Source organism: Mastigoproctus giganteus, chromosome 5, assembly GCF_048544385.1.
Source record: "Mastigoproctus giganteus isolate SK-2022 chromosome 5, ASM4854438v1, whole genome shotgun sequence".
Taxonomy (NCBI): domain Eukaryota; kingdom Metazoa; phylum Arthropoda; class Arachnida; order Uropygi; family Thelyphonidae; genus Mastigoproctus; species Mastigoproctus giganteus.
Window position 1 is genome coordinate 45,527,913 of NC_143579.1, and position 14,970 is coordinate 45,542,882.

At 37.4% G+C, this 14,970-nt stretch overlaps 1 protein-coding gene across 1 annotated transcript in view; it reads right to left on the bottom strand.

Moving 5' to 3' along the window:
- LOC150085352 (kazrin-like) overlaps positions 1-14,970 on the bottom strand; it is a 47,346-nt gene that overhangs the window by 1,567 nt on the left and 30,809 nt on the right. The window contains exons 4-11 of the mRNA XM_090373171.1: positions 13,930-14,090; positions 13,669-13,815; positions 10,311-10,494; positions 8,793-8,999; positions 7,111-7,310; positions 6,877-6,989; positions 4,187-4,421; positions 173-274 (exon numbers count right to left, since the gene is read on the bottom strand). Of these exons, the coding sequence (XP_090229297.1) occupies positions 173-274; positions 4,187-4,421; positions 6,877-6,989; positions 7,111-7,310; positions 8,793-8,999; positions 10,311-10,494; positions 13,669-13,815; positions 13,930-14,090 (1,349 nt within the window). The remainder of the gene's footprint in view (positions 1-172; positions 275-4,186; positions 4,422-6,876; positions 6,990-7,110; positions 7,311-8,792; positions 9,000-10,310; positions 10,495-13,668; positions 13,816-13,929; positions 14,091-14,970) is intronic.

The window sequence follows — 14,970 nt, forward strand, 5'->3', positions numbered from 1 at the left end:
TAAATTATAATTAAGTCCAAAGACAGCAATGTGTTGAATTATATGTTTTTCTAGCTGCGAAATGAAGGATATTTTTAAGCATTCTCCCCTGATTTATCTCACCATACTGAATGGTTAATGCTATAATTTTAGATAGCCTGGAGAAACAATAAAGGAAGAAAAGATGGCTTACCCCCAGATCTATACTTTTGGCCCACTTGATAAATCTTTCATTCGTCCACACTATAGGATCGATGTCCATGACCTCACTCTGTGACCGCCTTTGAACTAGTACCTAAAATTAATAAATAGCTTCAGTTTAAGCTGATATGCATTTCTCTGAACACAACGATAATTAGCAATGAGTGTGCTTTCAATATAAAATAAACAAACAAGAAAATTTACAAAAAAATCTTAATCACACACCATAATGATAAAAAAAAACAAAATAAATAATATTGTTTGTAACGAAGTTTATTTATTTTTATATTTATTAAATTTTTATCTTAAAATTTTAATTACACACGCAGAGTAAACTCAGTTAAGAAACCATGCAAAAATAGACTAACATTAATTAAGATGCTTGTATATGCAATTTTTTTTTTATAAATTAGACTTCTCTAACATCCATTTTAGGACTTACTGGTCCCTCACTAGATAGCAGGTGGTCTCTAAAGGCAGCACGCACACAAAACAGTCGAAAATAAGCTGTTGTCAAAGTTGCAATATTGACAAAGCCATATCTTGCAAGTAGTGCAATATCAAGGCAACTCGTTACAAAGGTGCTTCTATTCTGTGCGAATAATTTTGGTTTAAATCCAGCAATGCTTGTATATGCAATTTTTTTTTTATAAATTAGACTTCTCTAACCATTTTAGGACTTACTGGTCCCTCACTAGATAGAAAGTGGTCTCTAAAGGCAGCACGCACACAAAGCAGTCGAAAATAAGCTGTTGTCAAAGTTGCAATATTGCCAAAGCCATATCTTGCAAGTAGTGCAATATCAAGGCAATTCGTTACAGAGGTGTTTCTATTCTGTGTGCATTACTTTGGTTTAAATCCAGCAAAAACGGGTAAAAAGGCAAGATTGTCATCATAAATGATTTCAGCTATTTGTGCTTAATATTTATTGAAATGTTCTCTAAAACTGCTTGACCATTAAGTATATCTCTCTAAAATCCCAAAATTTTGAATTTTTTTTTCGGAAATTTAAAATTGCTGTTCTCTATAAAATTCCGGAAAATACAGAAATTGTTTTTTTGTTTTTTTTTTTCATTTCTGTATTTTGTACATATCAATAGCAAAGGAGTTCCATTTACAATTTGTAATACCTCATTTGGATATATTATAAGGTAATCTTTGGCAAAGGATTCAAAGTTTGCAAATCCGGGAACCACTACGTGGCAGTTATCACAGTGTACTGATGTGAGATTTACTTAAAGACGTAACTACCATCGGGAGTAAATGGAAGGGAAAGATTTTTGCTTCGTAAAGGTGACAACAGTGGTCTCAGATAATTTTTAAATTCTGTACAGTGGGACGAACTGATGATATTACCAACGGTGAATTCTAAATGGGAAGCCTTCAGGGACTTAATCTTGAAGGCTACTAGGCTTTTCATACCAACTAAGAAATACAGTTCAAGGTTCAGGCCTAAATGGATGTCAGGTATTGTTCAGTCCTTATTGTTTTCCTTAGCATCCTCTGCCAAAGATTTCTCGTAATCTGCCTTCGCTAGTCTGTAATCAAGCCACAAAGGAAGTTAGGCAAGCGAAGGCAGATTACGAGAAATCTTTGGCAGAGGATGCTAAGAAAAACAATAAGGACTTTACTTATATAAACTCTAGAAAGAAGTGGATGAATCAGACTGGTCCACTTGATATCGATGGTTCGGCTATTGATGATCCTGCTCAGATAGCTGACAAACGATGAGTGTTTTGCATCTACATTCACCCATGAGGAATTCTGTGGGGAAGTGGAGGACAGAAGCTTATTAAACTCTAATAGGGAGCTTAATGATTTTGTAATAACTGAGAGCAAAGTGGAGCAGGAATTATTGAAGTTAAAAATAAGAAAGGTACCTGGGGTGGACGGGATCTATACAGTTATATTAAACGAGGCGGAAAAGGAAGTAAGCAACCCCTTAGTCATGATTATGAGAGCATCCGTGGATTTAGGGGAAGTCCAAGGATGCTCTCATCCCCACGGACTGGAGATGCGCAAATGTGTCCCCAATTCACAAAGGGGGATCAAAGGGTGACACGAGTAATTACAGACCTGTAAGTTTAACTTCTGTTCCAGGAAAAATAATGGAGTCTCTGTTTAAAGAAGCATTGGAGGATCATCTAGACAAGACTGCAGTAATTATTCAGACACAGCATGGGTTTGTTAATGGGAAGTCTTGTCTGACCAATTTGATTGGAAACTATGTTGTCACAAAGGAAATGGATGCAAAAAATGATTTTGATATCATATGCATCGAAGACTACTGTACAAATTGGAGCAGTATGGCATTCATTAAGTTGCTACAATGATGTTGTGCAATGAATAAAAGGGTGGTTGAGTAGGAGAAGACCGAGAGTGGTAATCAATGGACACTGCTCTTCGTCGACCAATGTTATTAGTGGAGTCCCCCAGGGTTCGATGTTGGGCCCATTGTTCTTTTGTATATTTATAAATAATATTAATTAAGGTATATCGGGCTTAATGTCAAAGTTTACAGATATACAAAGGTTGGCAGGGTTGTTAATGATAGCAATGACAGTATGCTACTACAACAGGTTCTAGAAAAGTTGGGCAGACGGGCTGAGAAGTGGCAATTGAAGTTTAATATTGACAAATGCAAATGCAAAGTACTGCATATGGTAGAAGTAATCCCAGAGTAACGTACCAATTGAGTGGTACTACACTTAGGGTAGTAAATTATGAAAAAAGACCTGGGAGTAATTGTGCAGTCAGATATGAAGTTTTCTGAGCAATGCAGACAGGCTGCAAGAGCAGGCCATGGGGTTTTGTCAATAATATACAGGAATTTTGCTAGCAGGGAAAAGAAGGTGATTATCCCTCTGTATAAGGCAATGGTCAGGCCACGCCTTGAGTACTGCGTACAGGTCTGGAGGCCTCATTTTAGAAGTATCTTGAGTTGCTTGAGCGTGTACAGAGAAGGGCAACAAGATTGGTGAGGGGAATGAAGGGATCCTCTTACCAAGAAAGGCTAAGTTCTGCAAATTGAAGTGTCTGGAGACTAGGCACCTGCAAGGTGATCTAATTGAGGCACCAAACGTCCATCTGTCTTTGTGGAAGTTGATATAGCTTAAATAAATTCAAGGAAGAACTCGAGACAAAATTTTAGAGCGAATGGATGTGTGAAATGGGACTTTTTTTTTTTGACTGGGATAAAAAATATTGATTTCGATTAATAGTGACTGAATTAGATGTTATTCTAAAAACACATATATTTTACATGTAGTGTATTAAAATATATTCTTAAAATATAAATTTTAAAAGATTTAGATAATTTTTAGTGCGACCTATAGTAAATAATAAATTACAAAATTTTAATAAATTAGAAATTCTAAATTCTATTTTAATTTTACTAAATTAAATGAATTTTAGATTTTTCTCAAATTATGTCAGAGCTGAGATTTCAATTATTATTATATTGAATAATAATTCAGTATTTATTATTCAATATAATAATTTTGAATAATAATAAATGAATTTCCAAAAATATCCTTTCAACGTTTGAATTTGAATTTTAATTTCACTTCTAAAAAAAAGTTAAAATTTTTCATGCACTTAAGAGAACAAATTTTTCTTAAATTCGTAATTTAAGTATTTGGATTGTCTGAACAAGCAAACCATGACCTCAGCAATTTTTTGAACTTTCAGTTTTTAATAATGGCTTATTGAATATGCACAAAAGTTGCGTTTCATTTAATGATGATTTAAAAAAAAATTAATTGATTTCGTTGATTTTTCTTCCACACACAAAAAAAAAATGCCTTCAGTAATTCGAAAAAAATTAATACTTGATCGAATGATTCACAAGTAATTGAATCTCAGGTTTCTTCCAGACATTTCCTTGCTAAATCATTCTGCCATCCAGGAGAACAACAAGTCCTTGAAAGTTATTTTTTTACATTTTATAAATTATTTATAAACAACTGGATTTTAGAATTCAAGAAAATAAATGTTAAAAGCTTACCTGTTTATCGAATTTCACTAATCGAAGTAAGTGAATCGCTTGCAGTATGCTCACTTGATGGAACTTTCTTGAGATGCCCAAATATTTCTCAAGGTCTTTTTTCGTGAGGACGTTCAATAGTCGAGCATCTATCAGCTGATTGCTAAAACTTTCAACGTAACACGGTAGACCTATGCTAGGCAGCCATTCTTCTGTAACCCAAAAATGGGTTAGTAAGCCAATTTTTGGATACACGCTATAGAAAAGAAAAACAAATACAGTAATATCTTTCTCGTGTCAGCTAATAAACATCAAAAATTATAAATATCACTGCGCATATCCGCCCTGCCAAACAGGATTCTGACAGCTATACTTGAGTTTAACTTCTGTACATCGAGATTGTAAATAGCGTATGTTCTATAGTTGGTTGTCTGTTCAGAATTACCAGAAATATTTCAGTATTGTGGCAGCCAAAGGAGTCACTAAAGAATCCTAGAAGCCAATTAACAAAGCAATATGTAGCGTAACTATATTGTGTCGACTATTAACCGATAGACTGATAAATTCAATGATCTTGTGATAAAAACCCATTACTATAAAAATTCCTCTCGTGAATGATGAAATTTGAAGTCAGACTTTTACTATCCGATATGGGAGGACCATGATTATAACCAAATGTGCTATCAGCAAGGGACTATCCTCGAAGAATGCAAAGCCACCAGGATAAGCTTCTTCTAGAAGAAATTTTGACCAGAATGTATCTTTTGCAGAATTTCACACTAAAAGAAAGATGCAGCGAATTGTTGAACTGGCCAGAACTGATGAAGATTCAGAATAAGAAAGCAAACGCGATTTGAAAGTGATCAATAAGATTAAAGCCAGAATTAAGGTCAGTCCTCTTATGGAACAAAGTCTAGCCATGTAAAGAATACATATATTATATTAGCAGTTAGCAAATGTGCTCAAATTTAAACATCCATCACTGGAAGTAATTCATGTTCATTAAAAACATTCATACACTGGCTTGACTACTCACTGAAATATTAGATGCATAGAATGAAGAGTTCTGTACTACAAACCAAGGCCAGAGACGTCAAAAAAAATAAAATAATAAATGAAATAAAAACAAACCTAGCCTAACTGTTCAACCGTAGCTCGCCACACACACACACACACACACACAAACAAACACATACTTGAGCCCTGGCGCAGGTTCTTTTCTAGAAACACTCGAAATTTTCAAAGCCTGAAAAGTTACCCAAAAAATTAAGGATTTTGCTTACAGAAAACAAGTCTTTGCGAGCTCGCATCTTCTCAGCCAATTAGAAAATCTCTTTCGTCCCAGTTTACAGTTGGTTTCGCCATTTCGAAATATCTTGGAGAGGACCCTTTTGGGATGGTTTTGGTTCAAGTCCCTTCCGAAAGAAGAAACAACATTCAACTTTAAACTTTGGAAATTCATAGACGCCATATATATACTCCGTATATGAACTAGATGGACTAAAACTAAATAAAACAGATAAATGAAGCTTTATTGTGTTACGTTCCCTCTTATGACCACCTCATCCGTAGAGAAGGGTGCAGCGCGTTGTACGGGCTCAATGGCAGGTCACTGTGCGACAGCTGACATCGCACTACAATATGGGGAATGCAAAAAAAAATCCCAAATGACGGTGAGCTGCACACTTAGACGTATGAGGTTCCATAGGAGATGACCCAAGAGACACTCTCCCCTCACCGCTGATCATCGTTTACAGCGAATGCTGTGGTGTCAGCAACACGCTGGTCGGACACTAGAAGGCTGGAAACAAGGGTGCTGGTCGGATCAGTCCAAATAGTTGGCACAACACGCCGATGGACGCCTTCGTTTGTGGCATAAGAAACACGAGTCCATGGATCCATAGTTCAATGTGCCTACTATCCAGGCAGATGGTAGAAGTTTCTTAACATGGAGTATGTTTTGCTGGCAAGAACTAGGACCTCTGGTGCGCATGGACAACGTTTCACTGATGAGGTATAACTGCTGCTCTTAGAAGACCAGGTGCACCCTGCCATGTTGCATTTTTTCTCAGACAGAAACGGGATCTTCCAAGACGATAATGCTTATGGACAAGCAACCGTCATCTATTCTAACATTGCGGAAAGCTTTGAAGGCAGCATGGCTGTATATCCCTACGGACGTCTTCAGACATCTAGAGGAATCAATGTCTAGGCGACAGCGGCTGAAAGCCGTATGAACGGCGGCCCAATATGATATTAGGTAGGTGACCATAATTCAGTGATCACTCAGTGTATGCAAATGAATGATGTGTTCACTATTACGCATCAACAAACGGTCTCTGTATGTACTCTTTAAGGAAACCCATCATCATGAGATATCTCTCGCAGAGGTTCTACAAGAGGTACGCCTCATTGAGGTTCTGCATGAGTTACCTCTCGCTTATATTATAAATAATTCGCTTCTGGCAGCATCTGGATGGTTTCCTTTCTTTCCTTTCTGGAATAATACTTCGAAGCCACTCAATTTATTTTTAAAGATGGAGTTGGAGATAGAGTTATTTTCAAAGATGGAGCCATAAAAATTGTAGGGTTAATATGCTAAGAGTAGTATTAACAAAAATTTAAAAGTTTTGTGTTAATTCCACTTAGGATGACAGCTAGTTATCTTGGATTATTCATTATGGAATTGAAAAAATCTTAATTCCACTTACCATGTTGCTGGATCTCTGTGTTCTTCAATAGCTAATCTTAACTTCCTTCGATGCATCACGTTTACTATATGCAATCCACTCTCCAACTCGGCGTCCGAAAGTTCTAAGAGAACCTGAAATAAGCAATACAATGTTTGATAAACTGAAAATATTAAAAAGAAGTTTAAAGTCGATTTGCACTGTAAGTAGAACAGTAAGAAATAAAATAAAGTTTAAAATAGAAAGTCACTTTACCTTCCCGCTCTTGATGTTTTCCGAACACTTAGACGAATATTGAGGCATACACAAACTAATTTCGAGCCAGGCTAAGACCGTATCGGCTTTCCATTTTTCCATGGGGACATCCCTTACTTCTTCCAGCAGTTTCAACTTGTCTGAATAACTTTGATCGCTAAGAGGCCGACTGCCTTGAGGCCAAGATATCCTTTGCTCTCCTGAAAGAGAGGAATTCGTAACATAAAGATGAAATATACTTCTATGTACACTTACTGGACATAAAATTAGAAACATTTTGCAGTTGGTGTCAACAGATAATTAAACTTACTGTATGCAAATATAAGTTGTCACATGGTATGATCACAAGTTCTGTGGTATCAGATAAATATTGTACGCCTCCTGAGGCTTTTTGGTTGATCTGGCCATGCGGAAGACAGGTGATCTTTCAAATTTTCAGAAAGGTGTTGCTGTTTAGCAAGAGTACGTTTAGCAGGAGTTATAATTGAGAAAACAAAGGAGGACACTGTTGTGTCGATAGCAACCATACTTAAAGTGCACAATGAGTGGAAGACCTAAAATAGAATGCAGCCATAAAAGGAAGAAATGCTTCAGGAAGTCGGTATTGCAAAACAAGACCACAGGAATTTAAAGCGAACTGTGTGTTGGAAAATGGAAGGTTCAGTATGCAGAAAATGACTGAAAATTTTTAATTTATACAAATAAAATCCCATTTCCAGCCGAACTATACTGCAAGAGTTTAAGAATCCGTGATGTGGTGGTCGTGGCTCATATGAAAACCATTTCTTCCTGTAAAAAATCGAAATATTCGACTGGAGTGGTAGTGGTGCCACCAACTTCAACACTGGACCGTGGAAACAGTGGAAAGAGATCATGTGGTCTGAAGAGTCTCTGCTTACACTGTTCTGCACCAATGGTAGGTTGAAAGTGTGACCTGAGCCTCAGGAAGCCAAGCATCCACTCTGTCTCCTGTCCATCATTAAAGCGACTGGCGGTGGTATCATGGTACGGGTATATTCCAGTACTGTTGGTACTGACTGGGTCCACTCATACAATAGAAGGTCAGTTACCTGCAATGAATATCTTTCTGTCTTATAGGACGAACTTCACTCTGCAATGCTTAATTTTTAATCGGATTGCGATGGAGTCTTTCACAGTGGATAACTGACACAATGCAACTATTCACTGTGCAAAAATTGTATCTTAATGATTCGATAACATGCTCAAGATTTCTAACACCTACTCTGGCTGTCTAATTCTCCAGATAACAATGTCTGGTCCGCATCTAGTCTAAATGCAGTTAACAACATTTGGAATTCGTTGAAAAAGGCAGTTTGGCTTCGCAGTTCTCTGTCGACCTCAATACAGCAGCTGACAAATATCCTGATGGAAAAATGGGCAAATCTGATGCTAGACTCCCTCACACACCTATTGGAATCTGCAACGTGTAGAGACTGTAATTCGGGCCAAAGGTGGCCTTACTAGAGACTGAATGAAGGTTTTTTTTTTTTTAATTTTTTGGCCAATGAGCGTATATTCCAATACTGGGCATACTGTAAACATTCTCTTAACAACCGCATAGTTTCGACCATTCAAACTCTATCAGGCAAAACTACTTAAAATTCGAATAATGCTTTATTCGAAATCAATATAATTTTTTTTAAAAAAATGATTAAGCTAACCTTCTGCAAGAAAAGAATTCAGGGCTGGTCTCTGTCGCCCCCTAGTAAAAATCCTAGATATCGACCCCCAAGGACTCCTACTCTCTTTTCGTTTTCTGGATTTCTTGCCACTACCATCCGATTCTCCACTGCTGTGATAAATTTCTTCTGTGGACCGCGAAAGAAAAGGAAAGGACTGTTGATACCTGTCTCCCGGAGTGGTTATACCTGAAGGTGAAACGAAATAATAATAAATAATAACTAATATACCAAGCACATCATATAATATTAAATAAATCTTTATTTGTTTGTTATGAAGCACTAAGATTATGGATCAAACTTTTGAAATTTTCTGGTTTTTCGTAAAATAAATAAATTACGATATTAAATAAAACAAATTAACGCATTTTTTACACGTTAACTTGTGATGCGTGTATCCTTGAATTAAATTCGAATAGTTCACTCACTCTAATGATAATTATGAATTTTAAAAAAAGAAAAGAAAGAAAGAAAACTGAGAAACTAAAGGTTAAATTTAAAATTAAAGAAACAGTATTCAACACGTGTTGGCTTATTATGCAGTATTTTAATTAATCGAAGTATTGCTTGAAGTAAGGCTGCTTTGTTCCCTTTTTAATAATAACTCCCTTGTTGCCTCTACCAGGCAACAAGGAAGATAGACAAGCGCATACCCCAGCAACCTAAGCGAGGAGTCCCCTCCTGCCCAGACAGCACAAACGAAGTTAGAAAGATGGGCAAAGAAGACACTCCATGGCAGACACTACAATGACCTCCATCAACACACCTAGCGACCAAGTAGCTGGATAATACATCAGAAGCTAGCAAGGAAATGCCAGTTGATCAAAGAAAGTGTACCGTATTTCAAATACGAACCCCAGGCAGTACTAGAAACCCCAACCCATAAGCTGTATAATGGGACCGCCACATAATAACGGACAAGACAATCCCGCACAACAGACCGGACATGCCCTTGTGGACAAGAAGGAAAAGGCTATCCACTTGATTGATTGACATAGAGGTACCCAGGCAACCTCCAGGACACCCATGAGGAGAAAATCAGGAAGTACACGAACCTAAGACTGGAGATCAAAGAGATGTGACATATGCAACAAGTAACGACCATCTCGATCATCGTGTCAACCACCAGTATGGTTCCAAAGACCCTTCATAACAGTCTAGCAGCAATAAGGCTCTCAGAGAACACCTACAAGGAACTCCAGAAAGTTGCAATCTTGAACACCTGTAAGATAGTCAGAGAGTTCCTCGACCAACAGTAACACCAGACTTAACAACCGGCCTCTGTACTTGGTAGCAATACCCGTCACGGGGTGGAACCCAGATCAGGGAGAAATAATAATAATTCAATCTTTCCTTCTATTAAAAAGGGAAAATTAACTACTTAAAGAGAAAAAACTCCCGGTTGAAAATAACCTCACAAAACTTTTTAATATTAAAGCATTAAATTCATCTTCTCACAAAACAAAAAAATACAATTGAACTCGTTCGATGGGAACTTACCACTCTGTGACGGATTTGAAGGAGTACGATCAGCATTTACGTTGACGTAAGTACTACATCCAGACCCTAGCAATGGATCATTACTCTTCACATCATTGGAAGGATAAGTAGAAGCTGTACTTGGACTACGATATCCGTTAATCCTATACTCAGGGTCACAAAAGTAATTCAACTTTGCCTCTACCTGTAAAAAAAAAAATAATAAATAAATAAATAATAAATTAAAAATACGAGAAAAAAGTCCTGTTAAAAACACTACGACTGAAGCAGTCTGCATGAACAACACAGAGCGCCATCTATCCAAAAACGTGGCACAGGAGAGTATTTGAAATGGGATACTCGCGCTCACAAAACTGACAATATTTCCATTTTATAACTATAATTCTAAACTTTATTTTAAGAAAACTTATAAGAATAATTTTTATTTTTAAAATTTTTATTAATATATCTATTAATTTAAAATTTTGCTTATTTTTTTTCTGAAATTAACGTTAAATAAACAGAACACCAATTTAATTCTTGGTTATGGTTAGTAAATTGTACTTTATAGGAGCTCCTCTCCTACAAAACTGTTTTTGTTTTATGTACGAAATTTTTATGATCACACTAATGATCACATCCCATCATGCTGCTGTTAAATCATTTTAAAGTGTAAAAAATTTTAAAAATTGCTGTTAAATTGTAAATTATATTACTTTGAATTATTTAAAAAATTTTATGAATAATTTTCAAAAAGCTAAACATCTCCAGATATTTTAAACGCTATTTATTATTATTAATTAAATAAATATTATTTAATACCCTGGTTTGTAACGACATTCATTTCATTTTTCTTTTATTTACACACAATATGTACAATCTCAAGATTTATGTACATCAAATTACAGTAGAACCCTATTAAGAAGTTTTTCTAGGGACTGGAAGTTTAGAACTTTTACGAGGAAGAACTTCTTAGAAGGGGAAAATTGCCTAAGGGTATGAAATATTAACTACACAAAGAAAAATGAAAAATACAAAAGTGAAAGACAATTTCGAGTACTGTTTCAGAATTTATAAATGTTTGTGTCAGGCCGCTTTGCCACCAGGTAAGGGCCATCCTGATCATCGTGTCAACCACTGGTATAGCTGGTTTATGCAAGAAAGACAACACGAAATTCCAATCAGCAGACTCATAAAAATAGCATCAAAGAAAACCCTTAGTCTTACATCAAATGACTACTGGCGCATAGTTTTACAGCAAGTGACAAATGGCTTAAACATTAGGGAAAAACGTCACGGTATTCACGTGTTGAGTATTAGTGAGGAGAGACCATCATCGCTAAGTGCAATTACATCACCAGTCTCTACTATGTGGTCACTCGAGAGCCATCTCTAGCTTTTGCCCTGTCCACCCACTGTGACTTTATCTTTTCCTGAAATGCTCCAACGTATTCCCTACTGCTCCTAGAAGACTTCACTGGGTGATACCCAACTTCTCTTGAAAAAACCTCCACCGGAGATTATTACCGAGGTCGATACTGCTCTCTGCAGGGGATTAACTACTTCTGCACCAAATAATCTTCTTTGGGTGGGATTCCTGACTTCACTTCTTGAAGTTCCCTTTGCTGACGCTGGCTCTACACTGGTGTGGGATTGGATGCTTTCGGGCTCTTCTGCTAGCCTGGAACACTCCCCAGACGGGATTTTAACCACTCTCGATGAGTCCTCATCGAAGGGGTTCTGCTGACGCTGGTCAACTGACAGGCGTGGAATCTCCTGGCCGTTCGGCCTTGTGCTGGCTCGGGACTCTTCCCCAGCAGGATTCTTTCTGCTTCTGCACTTCCTTCTGGAAGACCTGCTGCTGCTTCATCACCCTTCCATCCTTCACCTCTCAATAGTATGCCATCTTGGCGATCTCCTAATGCCTCCACTTATCTCTGACAGTTGCTAGATAAAACGATGTTCTCATCTGTTCACAGCTCTACGAACACTGCAACTCACAATGCAGTTGTCCTTCAAGGCGGTCTTCTTTCACACTTTGGCACTTTCTCCTCTTCCCTAACCCCTGTCCCTTCTATAGGGATCTCCCACCTATGCGTCTTGCACTTTCCCCGCTCCAACTCGCCGGGGGGTAGCCTTCCGCTCTGCGTACTATCACTGTCACTTTCTAACTACCCTGCTTCCTTCCCTTTTCTTATCTTTCCTATCCAACTCGCACCGTTCCTCTAACTTGGCCTCTCTCCTCTCTCGCTTTGCAAGTGGGAAGGGCGTCCCTTCTATTCTACCTTTCTGGCCTGGCTCCTTGTGCAGGTGGACGGATGCTGAAAAGCTGTTTCCATGGTGATCGAGCCTCCCAGCTAAGAGGCCAATCAAACAACACACTACTCACACATAGCGCACACCGGCTGGCTTTGTAATGTTGTGCATACATCACAGAGTACTCAACGTTGATTTGTGGGGAACCACAGGAACCGCTTGGCAAACACCTATGTCCACTGTCATCGCCAATAATACTCAAAAATTTACAGATCAATATCAGCAGAGAAAATTTGTGGGAGAACAACTCTACAATATGGATGAAGCAGGTCTAAATTATGAGATTTTACCAACAAAAACGATTGGTAAAAAAACAGTGTAGCGTACCACACCAGGTTACAAAAAATCCATAGGAAGAATCACAGTGGCCGCCTGCAGCAATGCAACTGGAATTCACAGATAACCACTTTTTGTTGTTGATAAATCATAGAACTTTAAAAGTTCTAGGATTAGTTGATTTATCAACAACTTCCTCCATAAATTCTTCATCGGTTTACTACCATTCACAAAAGTCGGCGAGCGCGGATAGAGTCTACATTAACACAGTTTCGCATTCCAATTATGAGGACCTTAAAGGCTAGGTTTTTACCAACGAATGTAAATTGTGTAGCGATTGGAATTGGAGTCCGGGTTCCCAATGTTAAAAAAATAACAATAAATAATCTTATGTTGATAATATTGTAGGAGTCATGATGAAATAAACGCGTACTCACTTTTCAACCTACCATGAGAAGGATCGGCGTGAATCCTTTTATACAAAATAAATGGATAAAAAATAAATTTCTTTTTTCAAAATTTCTGCTTTCCTCCTTCTAAATCACCAAAATTTCTCTTATTCCCTAAATCTTTTACTCCATTGATTTTATTAAATAATTCACCAAATTGTCGTAGCCACCAATTGTCTTTGAAGATCATGAACTGTCATGAAAATTTCATGATTCTGTGCTTTAACCGACATTTTCGATTAACCCAACTATCGATCCCGATCATTGGATAAGAGGTCTTCTACTATTTTATTATGGGAAAATGTTTTAAAATATCAACCAACCTACCAATAGCTTACCGAATTCAGTTCATCCTGAAGTTGTTTGACCTGGGCATCTTTCAAACTCAGTTGAGCGCAAAATGCCATGGACCTTTCTGCTTCATCCCTGGCGTGCTTCAAAATGTTCCATTTTTCTCTCTCCATTTCCTCTCGCTCCCTGATAAGCTGAAAATATTCGAAATGTAAAATTAATTAACAGAAAAACAGTTAGAGCACTTTACCATAATTTCATGTTCAGCAACTCAACATTTTCTTTCTTCTCTCTCTCTGAATTATTACCTGCTTGATGGTTTCATCACTCTCCTTAACTTTCTGTTCGTAGCTTCGGATGAAGTCTCTAAGTTCTTTCTCCTTATCTTCCAAAGTTCCGTATAATTGTTTCATCTGATTAAGAAGATCAAATTTTTCTGCTTTTAATCTCTTCCGGTCTTGTTTCAGGGCTACAGACAAACGAAAGTTATTGAGATTAAAGCAAAAAAAAATCAAATTTTACTAACCTTCTCTTTGATTTGGGTAGTTTAATATATTTTATTTAATTTCTCTTTAATATAACTGATTTAATTCTTATAATAACAAATTTATGAATTTAAAAGTAAGTATACACCAGAGAGAGAGATTTTTGAATCCCCTGCCCTCCAATAGTAAACTTGAAACGTGTCCATGTTTTCAAATTGTTTTCAAGAGTGCGTAGGTGGATAATAACAGTGTGGATGCAGTCCAAAATTGTTAGAAAAACGTCTTTGTAACCAGAGACAATTATCCATTATTGACCAGACTCACAACATCTGCTTTCTCCCATGATTTCCCAAGCCTCGTAACGGATCTTTGTCATCACACAGCTGCCATTGGCAGGATAACTGCAGGTATAGTCCCTCGCTGCGGGGCTAACTACAGATGAAGGTGCCATCTGGCCGGCAGGCTGTCGTAAGCGGAGGGACAATTACCACCACAGGCCACAGCGATGTCCTGTCAATGGGACCACCACTGTTATACAAACACCACTGACCAGCTGAATGCTGAGGGGTAGATTATGCTAGCACCTGCTTGGATAGCACAACAAACACGCTGAGGGAATGAACTCTGACGGCTGGCAGCAACTTCCCGTGCTAAAGAGAACCACATTTATAATGTACATAGTCCATCTTTCACTGCACCTTGCCAAGTAATTTTTATTTCTAATACTTGGAAAACTCAATTCATGAGATGATGGTTATTGGACATCCTGGATTCAGCTAATCAAACAGATATTTTCCGAATTATTTCTGACGAATAGTCGACTTGAATTGAAAAAAATAGATATTTCAATATTTGTGGTGACTA